This window comes from Equus asinus, chromosome 13 (assembly GCF_041296235.1).
Source record: "Equus asinus isolate D_3611 breed Donkey chromosome 13, EquAss-T2T_v2, whole genome shotgun sequence".
In the NCBI taxonomy this organism is placed as follows: Eukaryota; Metazoa; Chordata; class Mammalia; order Perissodactyla; family Equidae; genus Equus; species Equus asinus.
In genome coordinates, this window is record NC_091802.1 from 3,597,330 (window position 1) to 3,617,168 (window position 19,839).

Here is a 19,839-nt window from a genome sequence, read left to right on the forward strand (position 1 = left end):
TGCCCATCTTCCTCTACTTTATACGTGGGACACCTACCACAGCATGGCTTGCCAAGCAGTGCCATGTCCACACTTGGGATCCAAACCGGCAAACCACAGGCCGCCAAAGTGGAATGTGCAAACTTAACCACTGTGCCACTGGGCTGGCCCCTCAGTGATATTTTTTTATATTCCAGACTGAAACAGGGCATATACGACACATTTTTTTTTCCTCTTAGTTTCTTAAATTCATGGGAATACAATGTAGGTCTTATTAGCCCATCTGCTTATTCTATTTGGTTTGAATCTGCAGGATTGTGCAAAAGGTCTTTTGTCCATTTTAGGTCTCATCCATTTGCAAGAGGCTGCTTCAGCACCTGCTTTAGCTATGGGCTATCAGGTTTCCCTGGAAAATAATAGCAGTTGCCACTTCCTGAGTATTTATTGTGTGCCAGGCACTGTAGTAGATGCTTTTGTTCATTTATCCTTAAAAAATCTTATGAAGTAGGTAAATTATACTCCCTCTACATATGAAAAACAGGCTCAGAGAGATTAAGTCACTTGTCCTAGTTAATATGGCAAGTAAGGGATGTGAAAGCTCCCAAGCCCAACTCTTAAACCTCTGAGTTGCCTCAACCCACTAAGCATACAATCACCTCCTTTTATGGCTCCCCCTCCCTTCTGCCAGCAGAATTCAGAAAATTCACGTCTGCCAGGCTAATCCGGAAAATACTCACAATAGCTGACACAAAATCCCTTTGACCTTCAGCATGTGGAAAAGCCTTAAGGTCACAACCCTCTCAAGCTGCATCTGAGATCTAGGGGAAGGGTTAGTCTAGAAAAGTACAGAAGGTAAGGTAAGACCCTAAGAGAGTTCTAGTAGGAAGAAGTAGTGACCAGAAGTGATCAGAAGTTCTCGGGATCAGGAAGAAGTACTCTGAATGGAGGGAAGACAGCCAGGGAGGAAATGGCTTGGGACCCTCAGGGGAAGGAAGAGGTGGGAGTGGAACAACCTTACAGGGCCAGCAATCACGATGACTGACGGGAATCTAAACCAGTGAAATCTGGCTCAGATGTCACTCCTCCCCAGTGGAAATTCCGAGTACAATAAATATCCAAGCTGATGCTTATGACATTCAGATAAAATCACTATGTGCTACCTATCCACATGTAAAAGGTACTCTGTTGGCAAGTATCATCCTTCCCAACCCCGTAGGGCATAAAAAGGTGAGAGCACTGCACTCACTATTCAGAAGAAACAGCCCCAAGGGGTGACATTTCTTGCTGAAGCTTACACAGCTAAGTAAGAGCAGAGGTCCAAATCTAGGTCCATTTGACCCAACAATAACGCTCTTCCCTAAGCCTCAGTTGCACCAGTAAATATTATACATAAAAAGAATATCCACAACATATTTGCAGGCTCCATTTGTGAACAGATGCCAATAGCACTAACTCTGAAATTATTTTTAATAAAACCAGAACTTACCGGTGGAGAGGCAAAACGACACGATGGAGAGCTGCCACAGGAGCCTCCAGAGACAGAGCCAGCATACACAGGCACTGGGACTGGGCAGGCTGGGGTAAGAAACACCGATGAAGAGAAACACCACTTAGTAGTACAAGTACATCACCTGTCTATAGAAAAGTCTGTCAAGACTACTACATCTTTGTGTTGAGCGAAAATTCACGTTCACCTACTTATTACAGCTCCCACTGATGAAACTAAAAACGCGGCAATTACTAAAACTATTTTGACTTGGATTTGGAAGGAAAAACAGAACTGTTATTAAATAAACACAACTACAAGTATTTAAGAAAACCTCAATGAAATCTTGAGAAGCACCATAAAAAATTAATTTTGTAATACAAAATAGTAGTTTTTCCTTAAGCTTACATTCACTCTTTAAGTAAAAATTCAAAAAGTGGATACTCACATTTTTTTACTGGAACTTGCTCAAGAAAAGGATGGCTAAAAAATGCTTCTGTAATGAAAAATGACAATGCAACCTTTAAGTTGGCATTGACTAGCAGATAGGTTAATCTTGTCAATGTAGTCAACGTGTCTTTGAGATCATAAATAATTACTAATTCCTTTATGTAGCCTCCATTTCCTTTCAATGTTGGAACACACTATTTTTATAAATACATAAAAATTATCAAATTATAAGTATTTCTTAATCAATGAAAAATTTAAAATAACAACTGTGAATTTTCAAAACCTACATTACCAACACAGCACACCCGAGGCAACGCAAGGAGGCATGCTCTCCACATGTGCTGTCCTCAGCAGACAGTGCACGGAGTGCAGCCACCAGGCCCTTGCTAAGCACATTTCTGAACTATGGCTGTTAATCGTCCTAAAAGGAAATCTAGGCAGCTGATTTGTAGGATAAATTCTATCCTTCTATCCTACAATAAGTATTCCTGCAGCTGGTTTCACATTTTTTTTTAAAAACTATTAATTTGATTTAATTTATTCAGCTACCCACCAAGGATAAAACCTATACAATAAGCCTGCTAATTAGATAAATAAGTGAGTACATGACAGTTCATTATTTTGCTCTTTTTATTTTCCTGAATGTATAAATTATTTCATTATTTCTACAAAATAAATAGAAAAACCTACAAAAATGATCTCATTTATCATTAAATCTCAGACTTGAATGATATTAAATATCACAGAGCCGGCAGGGAGAAGAGCACAGTACCCACATGAGGTTTACGAGGTAATACAAGATCAGGAATCAGCTTAACTCAGGTTTAGTCTAAATTATCTTCCACTCTGAAGAACGTCATGAGTTTCACTGAAATAAATAGCCAAAGCCCCTCAGAGTAAATATCAACCACAAGACTTGCTAAGGAATGGAAATGTGGAAGGTTTTGGAAAAAATCATGAGTTTTCTACCTTAGATCTTTTTTAGAACAAAAATCAATATAAATATATACATAAACTCTAGTTTAACATGTAAGATTTTTTTATGCTTTTACAAAGCACATTATAGGGATGAAATAGAAAAGATATAAATAAACTAGATTGATTGAACACAAATACTCTAAAACCACCTTCCAAACCAATTGCTATGGTATGGGAAGTATATAAACATTTAACACAATCTATAATTTTAAAACTATTATCCACAAGTGTGTTGTGTCACTATTGACCCATCTTCCTCATGGTCATAGAGCAACTCAGTTTAATTTCTCCTTCTGAAACATAAAAAATATTTACCAGCTAGATGAACTGAAATTTAATTCCAATTTTACAAAACTTTAAGAAAATATATATTCAGACTATTCATCTTTCCCCCCTACAGAAGCTTTCAGAGCTATCGTCTACTGAGAACATTTCCTAGAACAATGAACTCAGTGCTTCACATACCACTTCCTCATTTAATCCTCACAAACTTCCACTCAAGATATTATTGTCTTCCTCTTATGGATAAGGAAATTGAAGCACATAAAGGCCATGCATCTTCTCCAAGGTGAAAGAGCTGTAAGTTGAGGGACCAGAATTCAAACCCCAGTTTGCCTGATCCAGAAGCCTTGTGGATTTGCCAAATATACATTAACAGTCCAAAATTCTGCACTAAATTTTTGCAAATCTCTATTATTATTACAACTATTACTACAGAAAAAAAGTGTTTTAACTTTTTTCTAAAAATTTGAAGACCAGGGTTAATTTGATAAGCGTTTTTATAAAACATGTCTTATGGTTTTTCTGGTCTGACATCTTCAAGTCTCACTGTTTTTACATAAGATTGATAAGAATAATCTTTTACAGAAGATTGATAAGGACAAGCTAACAAACTATCCCCCAAACAGGTGGGGTTGCCGAGACCCTAACAGTTTCAGGGATAAATGTTCTTTCAAGACCTTCAACAACTGGATAATCTCTACAATATTAAGCATTCCAAGTCCTTTCATTACACATGAAGTGGTAACATATTATCTGAAGATACACTGTGATAACTTAAAGAAAAATGAAATGCTTATCTTATAAAAGAAGAAAGGCTCAACATCAATGACATCAGCTTCCACCTTAAGAATCTAAAATTCTTAAACAGAGGCCATGGCCTACAAGAGGCAACCATCACCCACTCTCCTAAAGCCACAGTTAGGGCCAAGCTGCCACAAAGCACATGTTCACGAGGGTCACCACACATGGAGCTGCCCCTCCCTGTCTCCCTAAACCCCATCTTCAAGATTCCGGACTTTTCTACCAGGATTCTAACATTTCTCCTCCCAGATCTTTTCCCAAATATATGCCCAGCCTAGACCTCTCTTCTGAAATCCAACTGCCTTCTGGTATCTGCACTTAGATGTCAAATAGACATCTTAAATTTAACATGGCCAACCTAAACTCCTCATCTTGCCCCCACAGCCTGCTCTATCTGCACGGTCTTTCCTATCTCTGTAACCGTCAACTCCATTCGTTCAGCTGCTCAGGCCAAAAATCTTGGGAGTCATCTTGGAGTCTTCTCTTTCTCTCACACTCTATATCCAATTCATCTGTAAATGCTGTTGCCTCTACCTCCAAAAAGATCCGGAATTCAACAACTTCTCGCCACCTCCACTGCTGTTACCCTAGTCTAAGCTACTTCATTTCTCACCTGGGTAACTGCTAGTCTCCTTATCAGTCTCCCTGCCTCTGCTCTCCTCTACCTCACCACAGTCTGTTCTCAACAAGCAACCAGGCTGATCCTTTTTAAAACACTAGTCAGATCATATCATTCCTCTGCTCAAAACCCTCCACTGGCTCCCCATCACACTTTAAGCAAAAACCGAATTCTTTAACAGCCTGTCCAGCTGTTCCTCCAGCTTACATGGCATGCCCACCTCTGTACATTTGTACTGGTTCTTCACACTGCCTGGAAAGCTCTTTCCATAGAAATCCACATGGCTCACTACCTCACACCTGTCAATCAAGTCTTTGTTCAGATGTCACTTTCTCAGAAAGATCTTCACTGACTACCTTATTTAAAATTTCAATCCCCATCCCACCCCCATTTCTCTTATGTTTTTTCCACAGTATTTATTGCCTTATAATCATATAATCATATGATGATATAATTATATAATGCCTTATAGCATATAATCATATTTCATAATTGTTTCTCTCCTCCACTACAATATATGCATCATGAGGACAGGGATTTTGTTTATTACTCTACCCACTGTACCTAGAACATAGCAGGCACTCAATAAATATTTACAAAATAAGTGAAAGAAAAAAGAAAAAGAGATAGAAAGAAAAGTGAAATTGACTTTTTCTTCTGAAACCTCTATAGTATCTTTTTAAAAAAATATTTTCAGAATACACAAAAACGATATTAGAAAGCATACAAAATTTGCAAATATTACTTACCAAAGTCCATTCTATCTTTTTGGTTTCTCTGAAGCAAACCCAAAAGGAGATTAGCCAAATAAGGTGATGTTTCCCTGGGAATGCTGGGGGAAAGAGAAAAAAACAAACTAAGTGGTGAGTTTATGTATGTTAACCACATGACTTTTGCCTTCACTATGGCAAATGAACAGTATATGCAGTTTCACAAATACTACATTTTATACCAAGATGACCATGGTAAAGCCTCATTCTTTAAAGGAAAAAAAAAAAAACAAAACATTAAGCAATTGCCTTTGAGAAATAGCATCAATTTGGGAAGATTCCTATATGTGCTTATTACTGTTTGCTGGACTATCTGCAAGAATAAAGCACTTCACAAGCACAGACAATCTGAAGGCTTAAGACAACTTCAACCTTGCACTAACAGTTGCTGTGGAGCTCTCTACTGGAAAAAGAGCCACCTCCAATCCTGTCTGGAAAGGGGCAGAGCTTAAATAAATGCAAGTGAGAAATAACACAGCTTCCTGAGATGCAGTAAGAAAAAGACAAACAAGGCATTAGAAAAATGAGTAAGTAATCAGAATGTACAATTCACAGAATAAAAACTACAAAAGGACATTAAACAAATAAAAAAGAACCAACCTCAATAATAAAGAGAATAATGCACATTAAATTAATAACTAATTGATCCTCCCCTATTTGTGAGACATCAAGTCTGATAACATCCCACATTGGTGAAATATGAGGAAAGGAGCACTCTCTCATGCTGCTGTATCAATAGGATGGCCAACCTGGAGAGCATACTTTTTGGTTCAACAATTCCATTTCTAGGAGTCCATCCTAAAGAAATGCACAAATGTGTACACACACACACACACACACACACACACACACTCTCTCTCTCTCTCTTCACTAAAGCCTGTTTGTAGTAACCAAAAAATGAAAACAGGGATCCGATTAAACAAAATACTATACCTCTAACCATGGGACTCTATGTAGCCATTTAAAAGAATGCAGTAGTTCTCTACATACTATTGCAGAACAACCTCTATGCTATACTGCAGAGTAAAAATACAGTTGCAGAACAATTTGCAAAGTATGATGTAATTTGTATTGAACTATATGTGTGTGTAAATACAAACACAAACAAGTACTCAAACGTGTAAAAAGAACTTGAAAAAAAAAAGATTTCCAAAGATACACGGCAAACTCTTGTTTTCCTTTAGGGTTGGGGAAGGCCTAGGGAGAATTTACTTTGTACTTTACACACGTTTTGTTTTCATCTCCCTCCCCTCAAAGAACACATATAACTTCTGTAGTTTTTTCTTTTAATACACTTAACATTTTAAAAAAGAAAGAAAATGGTGCAACACTACACAGGCACCTATGCTGAGCTAATAATTTTTTAATTTCCTGGGTTTTTATTTATTTATTTATTTTTTTAGATTTGTATTTTTTTTCCTTTGTCTCCCCAAAGCCCACCGGTACATAGTTGTATATTCTTAGTTGTGGCATGTGGGACGCCGCCTCAGTGTGGCTCGATGAGCGGTGCCATGTCCACACCCAGGATTCAAACCGACGAAACCCTGGGCCGCCTGCAGCAGAGCGCGTGAACTTAACCACTCCGCCACGGGGCCAGCCCCTGTGAATTTTTATCCTAATAAATGCTCTCATTACTATCAATTGAAAAAAGATTCAATAATGCAAATACATAAAACACAGAGTTCAAATAAACAACACTGTATTCATCAATAGCAAAAACCCAGTGCAATCAAAACACATACCTAGGCATTAAGCTCCTGTTTTTTTCATAAAACATCCTCAGGTCTTGAGGGCTATTGGCCTGTTTAAAAAAAAAAAAAAAAAGGTTTAATTTCCTAAACAACAGGGGCAAAAATTCCAAATCATATGATCAATGCTCACAGATTCTGAACTTGAAAGTCATGCCTTGCTGCAGGACACAGATGGGCACCAGGAACTTATATAACCTCTGAAATCACATGCAAATTCTCCATATCTGGGCATAACGTATCTTTTCTGAGGTCAGACTCTCTGAAACTTAGGCACCACTATTCTGGAGATTATGTGGCCTACCCAACAGGTACATTTTTATTGTGTAAAGTCAGGGTATATCTTACCTTAGGACTGTCAAGGGATTCAAGAAGAGAATTAAGAACACTGCTACTTTTCAGTCACTCCATAGCAACAGTTAGTACCCTCACAATAAGAGCTGCTGAATCAGGGCAGCTGCCTCTACATACAAACTAGACTGGGAAATTAAGTGTTTAACCTGGTGGTGGCACTGATTTTTAATATCATCTTGTGCAAATAATTTCACTTTGTTCCAGTTTTCAGATTCAAAAAACCTCTTTGTTACCGGGAAATATGAACTCAAGAGGAATCGTCATGGTTATATTCTGGATGGCTTCTTTTTGACAAGACGTTACGGGAGAGGAAGAGAGCGAGACCCACCCCAAGTAATTTCCGTAAAGCCTAAACCATTAACTCCCTCTCACTCAGCAGTGACAGGCATAGAGAGCTGGAGATACAGCTTCCAGTGACCTTTCAGACCAGCTCTACTCCTCACTTGGATTTCAGGACCCCAAAACCAGGTTAAGCAGGAAGCCCTAACACCTTTTCATACCCATTTCCCAGCAGGCTGCTAGCCCCAACCCTTGCTAGTTTTCACTAGTCTGGAAAACATATCACAGGCTTCATGCCCAGTCCAGCTACCAAGGGAAAGCAGATAAAAAAGCAAAAGATGCTCTGGCTCACTAGTACTACAGCAGTGTTTGCCTGTAACAAAATCAAAGTAAGTCACAAAGGAACCAAAAATGCTGCTTCCAAAGCATTCCCCATTTTATAAGTCAAAGGCAAGTGCAAAAGGAGAAGATCCCAAAACTGAGCACATAAGAAAAAATCAGGCTACCTGAAAAGGTGGTTTTCCAACTAGGCACTGATATATCACTGTTCCTATGCTCCACAAGTCTGCCTTAGCATCATAATGTTGAGACATAATAACCTCAGGAGCCTGGGGATAAAAAAATTCAAGACATGCATCATGTTATTTACATAATTAACATGCATATATTAGTTAGCTGGAAAAGGTCACACTCCTAACAAAACTACTTAAATAAAAGCAATGCATTATGATATTTCCCTAATCAAATGATACTGCAATGAATACAGGACCACACTTTTACATTGAGATTTACTGATAAATCTCAAAAACAATGTTGCACAAAAAGAAGCAACTTGCAGAAACAAACATTTCTATATATTATTATGGACACATAAAATACACGTGAGTATTAAAATAGTAATAAAGAAAAATACACACCAATTACAGGATAGAGGTTACTTCTGCAGTAGGAGAGGGGGAAATGAGAAAAGAGAGAAGTACAAAAGGGACTGGGACTGTCTCTGAAATATTTTGTTTCTAAAAAAAATGATTAAGGCAAAGATGGCAAAATGCTGACTTTGTTGAATTTGGATGGTAGGTACACAAGTGTTTGCATTATTATTCCCCTTTTTTCCTGTCATTTAAGTGATAAAAACACAATAAAAATGGTCTTAAAAGCAAAGGCATTTCTCCACTGCTTTGTTACAGCTATTTTCCCACCTCTCATCAGACGTTGCTTTTTAAAAATACCGTCAATCAGGAGAAACACTACATAGAAATGTCAAATATACTTTGAGATAAAAGTGGAAATTTTATTTTCCTCTTTTATTTATTGTCCCTAGTAAATTCTTATTGACTCAATTTCCTTTAATAATCAGCCAAAGCATACTCTCTATCCTCAAGGCTAGTAGTTCAAGGCTTAACTAATTTCATACTCAAGAAGTGCAAAATAATTTTTAAATTATAAAATTTATTATATAAGCAGTAAAAGTACAATCCAGAAAGTAAATATAATGCAAAATTTTTTTCTTGAACTTTGATTACCAGTTCCCTTAATCTCAAAGTTGATTTTAGATTAGAGGAAATCCTAAATGAACATAAATCCATTTTAAACTTAGAAGTGAAATAGGCACATTTATTTACTTTGCTGGATTCTGAAGTTCCAGAATTACAGCATTTCCTGGCTTAGTACTTCACATTAGTTCAGAAGTTTCATTGCCTCACTCTATCAGACATGACAATATCCATATGAAAGGATAAAGAGGAAAACTAAGATTTTTTTCAACTTTAGTGTGACGCTGATTAAAAAAACTTCTACAAAATAGGGATCTTGTCAAGTGAGACGACATGCAAAAGATGAGATATCCTATAGCTGACGAGGTGCCCCCAAAAGTTTTTTTTTTTAAGTAGTCCTAAGATTAAACAACAAGTATAGCATGACCACACTTCACCAATCTTTATTTTCAGTTTAATCTAATAGGGGATTTCTACCATAGTAACCAATTTTTTAAAAAAATAAAAACCAACAGGCAAAGATGACTGACTTTTACAGTCCACTATGCTAAAGCAAAAGACAGGTCTGTATTATAGCAATATTGGTAATATAATTAACGTTAGTAATATTATAACAATTCAGACTATATATAAACCACATCTTACTTGGAAACAAGATTCTACTTAAATTCTAATGCTTATGGTGCTGTGCTGTAAACACACAAGGACGCAAACACTCACTCACCATGTACATTGGGGACCCACACAGAGTTGCAGCCATCATGTTACTATGTAGGTAACGAGCAAAACCAAAATCCGCTATTTCACAAAATAAAAAGGAGAAAAACAAATGATACCTTTGCTCACACTTAACATAGATCATATAATTCTTCAAGACACAAGAGGGCACAAATGAATTGTCAAGAAATTAACAGCTTATTGAATAAGACTCTCCACCCAAGAAAAAAGTAGCTACTTCGATTTGACGAGCTAAGAAACAGTAGTAATCACCAATTGTACAAGTCACTGCTCTGCCAGTTTTTTAACCAAGGAGGGAGCATCAAGCTCTGCAAGAGAAAATGCTAATTATAATAAATGATTCATTAATACAGCTCTCATTAAATATCACTACAGGTATAGAATTTGAACTGTTTTTGTCTTCCTCCACATAACAGATGTAATCTATATATCAGAAATTTCTTAAAATACTGTTAAAAATTTATTTTTCTAACCACCAAGAGAAAAACTTTAAAAAAAATCTAGCATTACAAACTGCTTCGAATAATTTTGAGATACACAAGTGCTAAAAAACCTGCCAAATAAATAAACTGAACTAAATAGTCTCTTAGATCCCTTATGTTAAAATCCCATGAGCTGTAAAGAATCAGGGTTATTAATTTGCTGCCAGCAACCATAACACATCAGCTTCCCTCTGATGAGAAGAAGCAAGATATACTGCTGTGGCTCATACTAGAGTTCCTAACATGGGCCCCTTGGCCCTCTCTGAAATTTAGCATATGCTGCCAATAATGTAATGAGTTCACATATCTGAATGCACCTCACTGAATGCAATAAAAATTTCAAAAGTGCATCAACAAAATCTATCATTTATTAGAGCTGAAGCAAAACTATCTGAAAACAGTGTGTCTCAAAAATGTTCTTTGCATGAAATACAGGACATTTACCTATTTTGATGCGAATACCACTGACACTTGACTTTCTGCGACTGGCATAAGACAGCAAGATGTTCTGTGGTTTCAGATCCCTATGGATTATTCCTTTGCTGTGCAGAATTCGCATGGCAGCTGCAATCTGATGCAGAAACACTCTGATAGTATCTTCACTCAGAGTTCCTTTAGCTGGTAGAAAAGGAGTCACATAAAGATTTAAGCACACAAAATCAAACTTCGTCTGCATATTCCATCATCAGAATTGAGTTGTAAAGAAGAATATAAAGGGAATAAGAGACTGGGATTCACATTTTTCATTTTTTTACCTTAACAATTTAAGTCTAAGAGATATCAGATATTTCAAAAATTTTAATCAGTCTGTTGTCAAGAGAACTGATTTACATTTGACCTTTTCTTTCCACTGGTATCCGTTCTTGTTTTTCCTGTCCCATTTTTACTGCTGAAGGTGCCACATTACTGTGGACACAGCAGGTGCTCAACAAACATGAGTCTCCTCTACAAGCCAACAAGCAAGCTCCCCTTCACATGGGTCGATATCTAGGATCACTGTCCATGTTTAATTCGAAGCATTGCCTGAGCACAAATTTTAAAAAGGTGAAATTCTTGAATGGAGACTTGGGACATGACTGCCACTTGGACCTTCCAGAGATCTGTGTTCCCACATCTGTCTCTTTTAATCTCCCCTGCTGCCCAACACCCCTTTCCCACCATAGCATCTTTCATAACTAAAGACACCTTTAAAAAATGTTTTAACCTGTTTTTACTACTATAAAGTAGTGTGAATATTATTTGAAGGTAGTCATTATTCAGTAAATACTGCAGTGTTTCTATATGTATGCTGGAGTGTGTAATGGTTAACAGGCTGCCTTTGTTCAAATCCCAGCACCTCCACCTACTTACTGTGGGACCCTGGAAGATAATCTCTCTGTGCCCAGTTCTCGTCTATAAAAAGCTGAAAACAGACTAACCACGTGGGGTGGTTGTGACCATCAAACAAGATAGCACATTTAATAATGAAGACTTTAGAAAAAGTCCTCGCACATAGTAAGTACTCAAACTGTAGTCAGCACACAAACATCAACTTTTCATTGTAAGGGATCTAAAAGTCACAAGTGTAATTCCCAGAATCTACATCAAGGATTTAATATCCATGACCCTATCTAAATCCTTTGTGAATATACTCGTGCACATACAACTCTAGAATATGTTCTATACAATCTTTCCATATACAATTAAGATTAAGAAAGATAGAGACCGGCCCTGTGGCCGAGTGGTTAAGTTCGAGCTCCGCTCCAGCGGCCCAGGGTTTCGCCAGTTTGAATCCTGTGTGCAGACATAGCACCGATCATCAAGCCATGCTGAGGTGGCGTCCCACATGCCACAACTAGAAGGACCCACAACTAAAAATACACAACTATGTACTGGGGAGCTTTGGGAGAAAAAGGAAAAATAAAATCTTAAAAAAAAAAAACTGGGAACAAGTGAAATATCAGGATTTTAAAATCATTTTAACAACATCTAAGTGACATTTTATGTCCTTAACATTTTCAAATAAAACAAATCCCCAGGGGGGCTGGCCCCTGGCGGAGTGGTTAAGTTTGCGCGCTCTGCTTCAGAGGCCCAGGGTTTCGCCAGTACGGATCCTGGGCGTGGACATGGCACCACTCATTAGGCCATGTTGAGGTGGCATCTCACATACCACAACTAGAAGGACCCACAACTAAAATATACAACTATGTACTGGGGGGATTTGGGGACAAAAAAGCAGGAAAAGAAAAAAGAAGAAGATTGGCAACAGTTGTTAGCTCAGGTGCCAATCTTTAGGGGAAAAAAACAAATCCCCATAGTTTAAAAATCATCAAATACTGTCTTCTGTGAGGGCTGTTCTTAATCTATCCCCTTTTTTTAATTCTTTGGGATTGTTTTCCCGATGCTGACTGTTAAAAAAAAAACAAACAAACTCTAAAACACATAAAAAGTGAAATCTTTCATAGTCTCAGCCCTTGGAGATGAACAGTTTAAATTTGGAGATCTACTTTCTCACAGATGGCAACACATAAATTACTGCATACTACTGGGTGCGTCAAATCAACAACTAGAGCTTTATTTTTGTAACGTGTTTTACTTAAATTACATTGCAACAGCTAAAATAAATAGTATGGTTTTTTCCCATTTCATTCATTTACGTTTTCATTCTAGGGCTTAGAAAAATTTTGCTACTTTAAATGACAGCTGCTTAGAACTTGTATCTTTGCCCCATGACACACTACTGAATATACTTAAAATTTATTTGATTCAGAGTCCAAATTCTAACACTGTTCCCATGGGGAAAAAATTAATGATCTAGTTTAGGCTGTTTCTGGGCACAAACTGTAGTAAAAATTCACATATTTCTATGAACATGGATGTGCATTTCTCGACACAATCCCATAAACTGAAATTCCCATTAAAAACTTAATATTTTAAAGGCATTGTCAACATCAAAAGTCTTTCAAATGAACGAATTAAGCAAGTTAGCCCTGAGAGAGTAGATTCAGCCATAGCTGCCACACTTAACGTATTCTGCTAGAATAAATGTTTAAGCACAACTTACCAATTAATTTAGAATTTGCTTTATTTTAAACTTGCAATTGATAGAATTTGTTTTCTATCTTTTGAAAATGTGTAAGGCACCTTATTTGTTAAAGCAAATAAAAGGACTAAATAAGTGTTGTGATATAATGGCATTTGATCTTCTAGACTTTTTAGACATTCCAGATTTTCTCTCCCATAGAAATATAACATGAGCCACATATTAAAATTTCTAGCAGCCACATTTTAAAAAGTGAAAAGAAACAGGTGAAATTAAAAATATATATTTACCTAATACATCCAAAATATTATCATTTCAACTTGCAATCAATATAAAAAACTTAATGAGATATAATCATTCTTTTCTTCTTATTAAATGTTCAAAATCCAATGTGTAATTTTACATAACAGCACATCTCACTTCAGACTAGCCACATTTCAAGAGCTCAACAGCCCCATGTGGTCAGTGGCTACCATACTGGACGGTATAGCTCTAGACTATTCCTTGAGAACCAAATTTATTTTATATATCTTTTCAAGTATTTTCAAAATACAAGGGATTCCCTTAAGGACTGTGGCAGACAGGGACAAGGGAGAGGTTAAATAAGTGGACCAAAATCACAGAGCAATTAAGCAATGCAAACAGTCAAACTGCTGCAAACCAGCTTGCCTGTCTGACTCTAGCGTTCAGCTAAGCTTCACCCTTTGGTCTCCAAATCTAACACTATGCCCTGGAAGATCAAATACAGAATTCAACATCATAGACAAAACACTGTCAGGGCCAGCCCCGTGGCCAAGTGATTAAGTTTGTGTGCTTCACTTTGGCAGCCCAGGGTTTTGCTTATTCAGATCCTGGGCACAGACGTGGCACCACTCATCAGGCCATGCTGAGGTGACGGTGACGGCCCACACAGCACAACCAGAAGGACCTACAACTACAATATACAACTATGCACTGGGGGGCTTTTGGGAGAAGAAGAAAAAAAAGATGGGCAACAGATGTTAGCTCAGGTGCCAATCTTTAAAAAAAAAAACAACCTGCTGTCAAAGCCAACTTCAATTTGCCATACCAGTAATACTGCCTATATCAGCAAATAGAGGACTTCTGTCAGTGAAGGTAACTGATACTCTTACCGAGGGCTCTAAAGGGCTAAGGTGCCACTCAATCTGACCCCAGTGGAAAGATGCCTTTATCTGGATCACTAAGAACAAACGTCTAGATTCTGAGGAACTCAAGGGTTCAGAGACTGACAAGAAGGCAGAAGCAAGGTATCTTCTGGCTTCAACTCCTTTCCACCAGTAGTGAGCAAAAGTACCTGTCTCACTGCTTTCTATCTACTAATAAATGACATTTTGAACATGTTTTTTTACCAAATTGACATTTTTTTTAAAAAGAATCTCAGTTGGGAAAAATACAAAACACACATGGAACAAACAACCAAATTCAGGATAACAATTGTCTCTAAGCAGGAAGGACAGGAGTGGGACTACAGAATGGCTTACAGGGAGCTTCAAGCGTACTTACCATTTGTTTTTTAATTGGGGGGAGGAGTTATAGCACCATCATTCTCCACACAGCTTTTGATGTCAGCAATATTTTATATTTTAAAGATTTTTTAAATCTAATTTTTAATTGCACTCTCTGATTACTAGGTGAAATTGAACATTTTTAATATGTTTCTCTCTTGTAAACTGTCCATACCCTTTGTGGGTATATTTATTGATGCCTTCATGTTATTACCATCAATTGGCAGAATCTATTTATAGGTGAATTATGAACCTTTTATATCTTTTTACATATTTCCCTTGCACCTTTAAGGGCTGAATAAGTAGATGCTGGTCTCACCTAACATCATTAAAAAAAAAAAAAAAAACATTTTTGAGGGACACAATTTGATCCAAATGCTTATTATCCCAAAAGTACACATTTTGGATTCAGAATTTCAAGCACGATCTAAGATCTAAGTACTAGATTTTAGTACTAAAATCTTATCTCTGTGCCACAAAATAATTTCAATGTTACCTTTAATCCTTAATAACACCTTTTTTTAATTTACAAGAAACATTCACATTAATAAATACATTCTTGGATATATTCTTCCATTATGATTTTTTTTTTTTTGAAAGACATGAAAGGGATTAACGTTTCACTGAAGGGAACCCAGTCGAGTCTTCTGAAGAACAGAAATTCTATTTGGTTTTTTCTCAAACACACTGAAAGAGACGCATATCTAAAGTAAGTACTTAAAGTTTAGGAACAAAATCACAACAAACAATAGTTAGTCAGCAAAGTGACCACAATTAAACAAATACACAAATATTTATTGAAAGTTCCTATACAAGTGCAGAAAACAGGGGTAGCATATTTCACAAGTAACTCTCAGGATTAAACAGACTATAGTACGATCTTTATTGAACATTGACACATACAAAAAATTACCTTGCAAATAATCTGCCAAGTCTCCACCATTGCAATACTGACATATAAAAGAAAAAGTAATGAAAATAAGGACACCAATTCAAGATTAATTCAATATACTATCAGTTAATTTTAATTAAAAATTTGTATATATGTAAATCTGGTCTGAAAAACATTTATAAAAATTACACAATAAAAATTTTTTAATTTTATGTTCTTTATGAAGTAAACTCTAAATCACAGAATCAATTTTATTAATTCAAAATTTCAAATAATAAATCTACTGTCAATTTTAAAGTACATACATATTAATCCAAAGGAATTTGGAATACATTAAACAGAAGCTTGTATACTACCTACCTCCATCACCAGGAAGACAGAGTTGGGTAATTCCTGAAAAGTAAACATACTAAATATCATTTAGATTAGAGAAAAAATTAAGCACAAATTTTAAAATAATGATAGCTAATAAAAATACTACACTTGTTCATTATTAAACAAGTAAAATGAAATCACAAAATCCATTAGTAAGTGAAATTTAAAATCCCCAACACAATGATTTAAGCATCTCAGCTTCAAAGCCAAATAAAGTTTTGATGACATTAACGTAGTGATCAAGAAGTTAAATTCTGTTCATTAACAGAACTAAAGAAAGAGTCACCTTTTGGTTATGGTTACGGTAAATTTACCACTTGTGAAAAAAGGGAAGAATTCTCTGGTCCTCAGAGAAGCACTTCCACTTTAAAAAGTTCATGATTTAGAGCACCCTGAGACTCCTCCCCAGAATGCTGAATGCACAACCTGATTTCTGGAACATACGGTCTAGAATGCTTTTTTTCTTTCTGGTTTTTATGTTTATTTGGAGGCAATCACATTATCTGGCAATTGTTGGCAAAGGGAAGACATTTCATCATATGTTTTGGTAAGAGACTGATTTTAAGGGAATGATTCGAGAAATTTTTACCAAGTCTTCCAAAATTCATATAGCTCCAGGTCTGTTGCTTGGGTAAGTAATTCAAACACTGATTAGCTGATTCTTCAATAATAATTTTCATAATGTTAATTAAATTTTAAAGTGGACTTCCCTTCAGTTTAACTGGAGCCAGTGCCCAAATGTGATTCAAGAGATAGCCCTTCCAAGTAGTACTTCGCTTCACCAAGATCCTAAATTCAAGAATAGAGTGCTCATGGGAAAACAAAAGGAGGGGTAGGGCAGAAACGGGGCCGGTCCGGGGCAGCAATCCTCAGAGGGTGATTCAAGGACCAGTGCTAGTCAGCCAATTATTTGGTACTGGCTCACAATGAGAGCATTACAGAAATTCAGAGTAAGAATTTTAAAAGGTTAAAGTAAGTTAACAAAGTAATTTTGTATCTGCTGAACCTCGGACATCTCTTTGTAGGGCCTTTTTTATTTCACTTTTATAATAATTCATCTTTATAGGATTTTCTAAAAGTGTCACTTCACACAGATTAGCAATAAAAACCTGTGCCTCACCACAGGTAGTTTAAAGCACTTGAGTGCAATGCGGAGCATTACAAGGGGCTGCCACACAAGTGGTTTCACCACATTCACCAAGGTTCGGGAGGCCACAAGTCAAGACCTGAATTAAATTATGTCCTGCAAGAATTCAGTGACTTAGGATGACTTACATCACTTATTTCTCCAGAGGACTAGATAAAAAAATTAAAATACATCAGGACCAATTCTTTGACCCCCTTCCCAGAGGTATATGGAGGTTCAGGAGAACGGCAATGCCTGGTGCTCTCTGCCAAGGAACAAGGAGCCACAGTCCTGCCCAAGCAGGATCACACACACGGACAGGCAGGCTGCAAGCCTGAAGCGGACGCCTGGCGTCCCTAAGAGCACTCCCCTAATACGTTAGGAAGGAGGCAGAGAACAGTCAGCTCCCAGCAGGCTAGAGGCTCAAGTCTGTAAGAAATAAATATTTATTTCCTTTTATCATAAATAAAAAGAAAAATATATTTCTAAGAGTTCAAGCATCTCCATTGTGAACTAGTCTTAATCACAAAACCTGATCAAATCCAGACCAAACTATCCTACCATCTCTAAAAGTACTGAGAAATCCTTAAACATGATAACTTTCGATAAACTCTTCTTCTCTAGTATCAAGTACAAAAATATTATCCCCAATCAGTATTGTTTAATCATTTAATGGCACCACACCCTAACCACTGAAGAGAAAAGAGCACCAGGAATTCCTGAGGGGAGGCTAAACAGCCACAAAGAACTTTTGTTTACTCAGAATGAAGAAGTCCAAGTCCCATTTTGGTATTCACAATTTGGGGGGTATACATAACCACTGAGTTTTCCCCATTCATTCATTCATTCACCCATTCAATAAATAATAAATAAGACAGAAATAGTTTAACATCCTTAACTTCTCATGCAAACCTTCTTCTGCCCACATTTAAAACAATGAAAATCTCCACAGGTTCAATCATTCTCTCTCATGAACACCCTGTTTCTTAAAGATCCCTTTACAAAACAGTGCACATCTTTTAAAAGAAGCGCTTAACTAATCTGCAGCATGAGTAGCTGCAAGAGTCAGAAGACAGTCGGCAGAAGGAAAGAGAAAAACGGTTCATTTTTTTAGCAAAATCTGTCAAGTCATCTATAGACACACTGAAACTCAAATGGTACTGGAGTACCAGGGAGGAACTTGAAAAGATAACCGTAGGGTCAGAAAGGCTGAGAAGTGAGGCCAATATAACCTGTAAGCCAGACCACTATGGGGTTTCCAAAGCATAACACATATTTATCCTCCTTTCCTAATATAAAGAAACTCTCATTCTCAACTATTCCCCAGCACTTCCATCAACAAAGTTAAACAAAATGAATCTCATTTTACCATTTCCCTACTCAAATTCCTTAATAACTAAGATAAAAATCAAATCTCAAAGGAAAAAAAAAGAGGATATTATTATTATGAGCTCTATGCCAGTACATGGAAATTTAGATGAAATAAACAAATTAAAAAAAATTTGACGGAAACTATAACTTACTAAAACTGACAAGAAACAGAAAATTTGAAAAGGCTCTTATGCATTAAAGAAATTGAATTATAATTTAAAACCTTTCCACAAAGAAATTCTCCTTAAGTTTCAGTGTAATCCCAATCAAAATCCAAGGAGGTTGTGTCTGTGTCTGTGTGTGTCTGCTGTGTCTATGTGTGTCTGTGTCTGTGTGTGTGTGTGTGTGTATGGAAATTGACAAGTTGATTCTAAAATTTATGTGGAAATGCAAAAGGCCAATAACTAAATATAATCTGAAAAAAGGAAAATAAAAGTTGGAAGACATACTCCTAAATATCAGAACTTACTACAAAACCACAGTAAGAAAGACAGTGGGGTAAAGGCTAAGAGGACAGAAGAGAGCATCTAGAAACAGTCCTACACACACGTAGTCGTTAAGTTAGGACAAAGCAGACACCCCGGTACCAAAGGGAAAGGTGTGCCTGCTCAGTAAACGGGCCCAGCAGCTGCCCACCTGGGAAAGTAATGGATCTACTTCACACCACATATACATATCAATTCCAGGTAGATTATGAAGCTAAATGTAAAGACAAAACGATAAAGACTCTGGGAAAAAACCTAGGCAAATATCTTCATAACCCTAGGGTAAGCAAAGTTTTCCTACATATGCTATAAAAGCACTAAATATAGAAGGAAGAAAGAATAAACTGGACTATATTAAAATTAAGAATTTCTGTTCAACAAAATAAACCAATAAGACAGTAAAAAGGTGAGTCACAGTATGGGTAAGTCATTTACAACACATATATCTGGCAAAGGACTCATATCCACAATATATAAAGAATTCCAACAAATTAATAACAAAAAGATGACCCAGTGGAAAAACAGGCAAGAGACTTCCATAGGTATTTCAAAAAGAAGATATTTAAATGACTAATAAACTTAC

General features: G+C 36.7%; 1 protein-coding gene across 4 annotated transcripts in view; it reads right to left on the reverse strand.

The window, feature by feature from the left end:
* Nucleotides 1–19,839, reverse strand: part of ULK2 (unc-51 like autophagy activating kinase 2) — an 87,194-nt gene that overhangs the window by 58,076 nt on the left and 9,279 nt on the right. For all 4 annotated transcript variants that reach the window (XM_070482297.1, XM_070482296.1, XM_044746171.2 and 1 more), the window contains exons 4-12: nt 16,260–16,292; nt 15,921–15,957; nt 10,904–11,077; nt 9,964–10,037; nt 8,253–8,354; nt 7,108–7,166; nt 5,345–5,427; nt 1,914–1,961; nt 1,466–1,554 (exon numbers count right to left, since the gene is read on the reverse strand). In XM_070482297.1, coding sequence (XP_070338398.1) covers nt 1,466–1,554; nt 1,914–1,961; nt 5,345–5,427; nt 7,108–7,166; nt 8,253–8,354; nt 9,964–10,037; nt 10,904–11,077; nt 15,921–15,957; nt 16,260–16,292 — 699 coding nt within the window. The remainder of the gene's footprint in view (nt 1–1,465; nt 1,555–1,913; nt 1,962–5,344; nt 5,428–7,107; nt 7,167–8,252; nt 8,355–9,963; nt 10,038–10,903; nt 11,078–15,920; nt 15,958–16,259; nt 16,293–19,839) is intronic.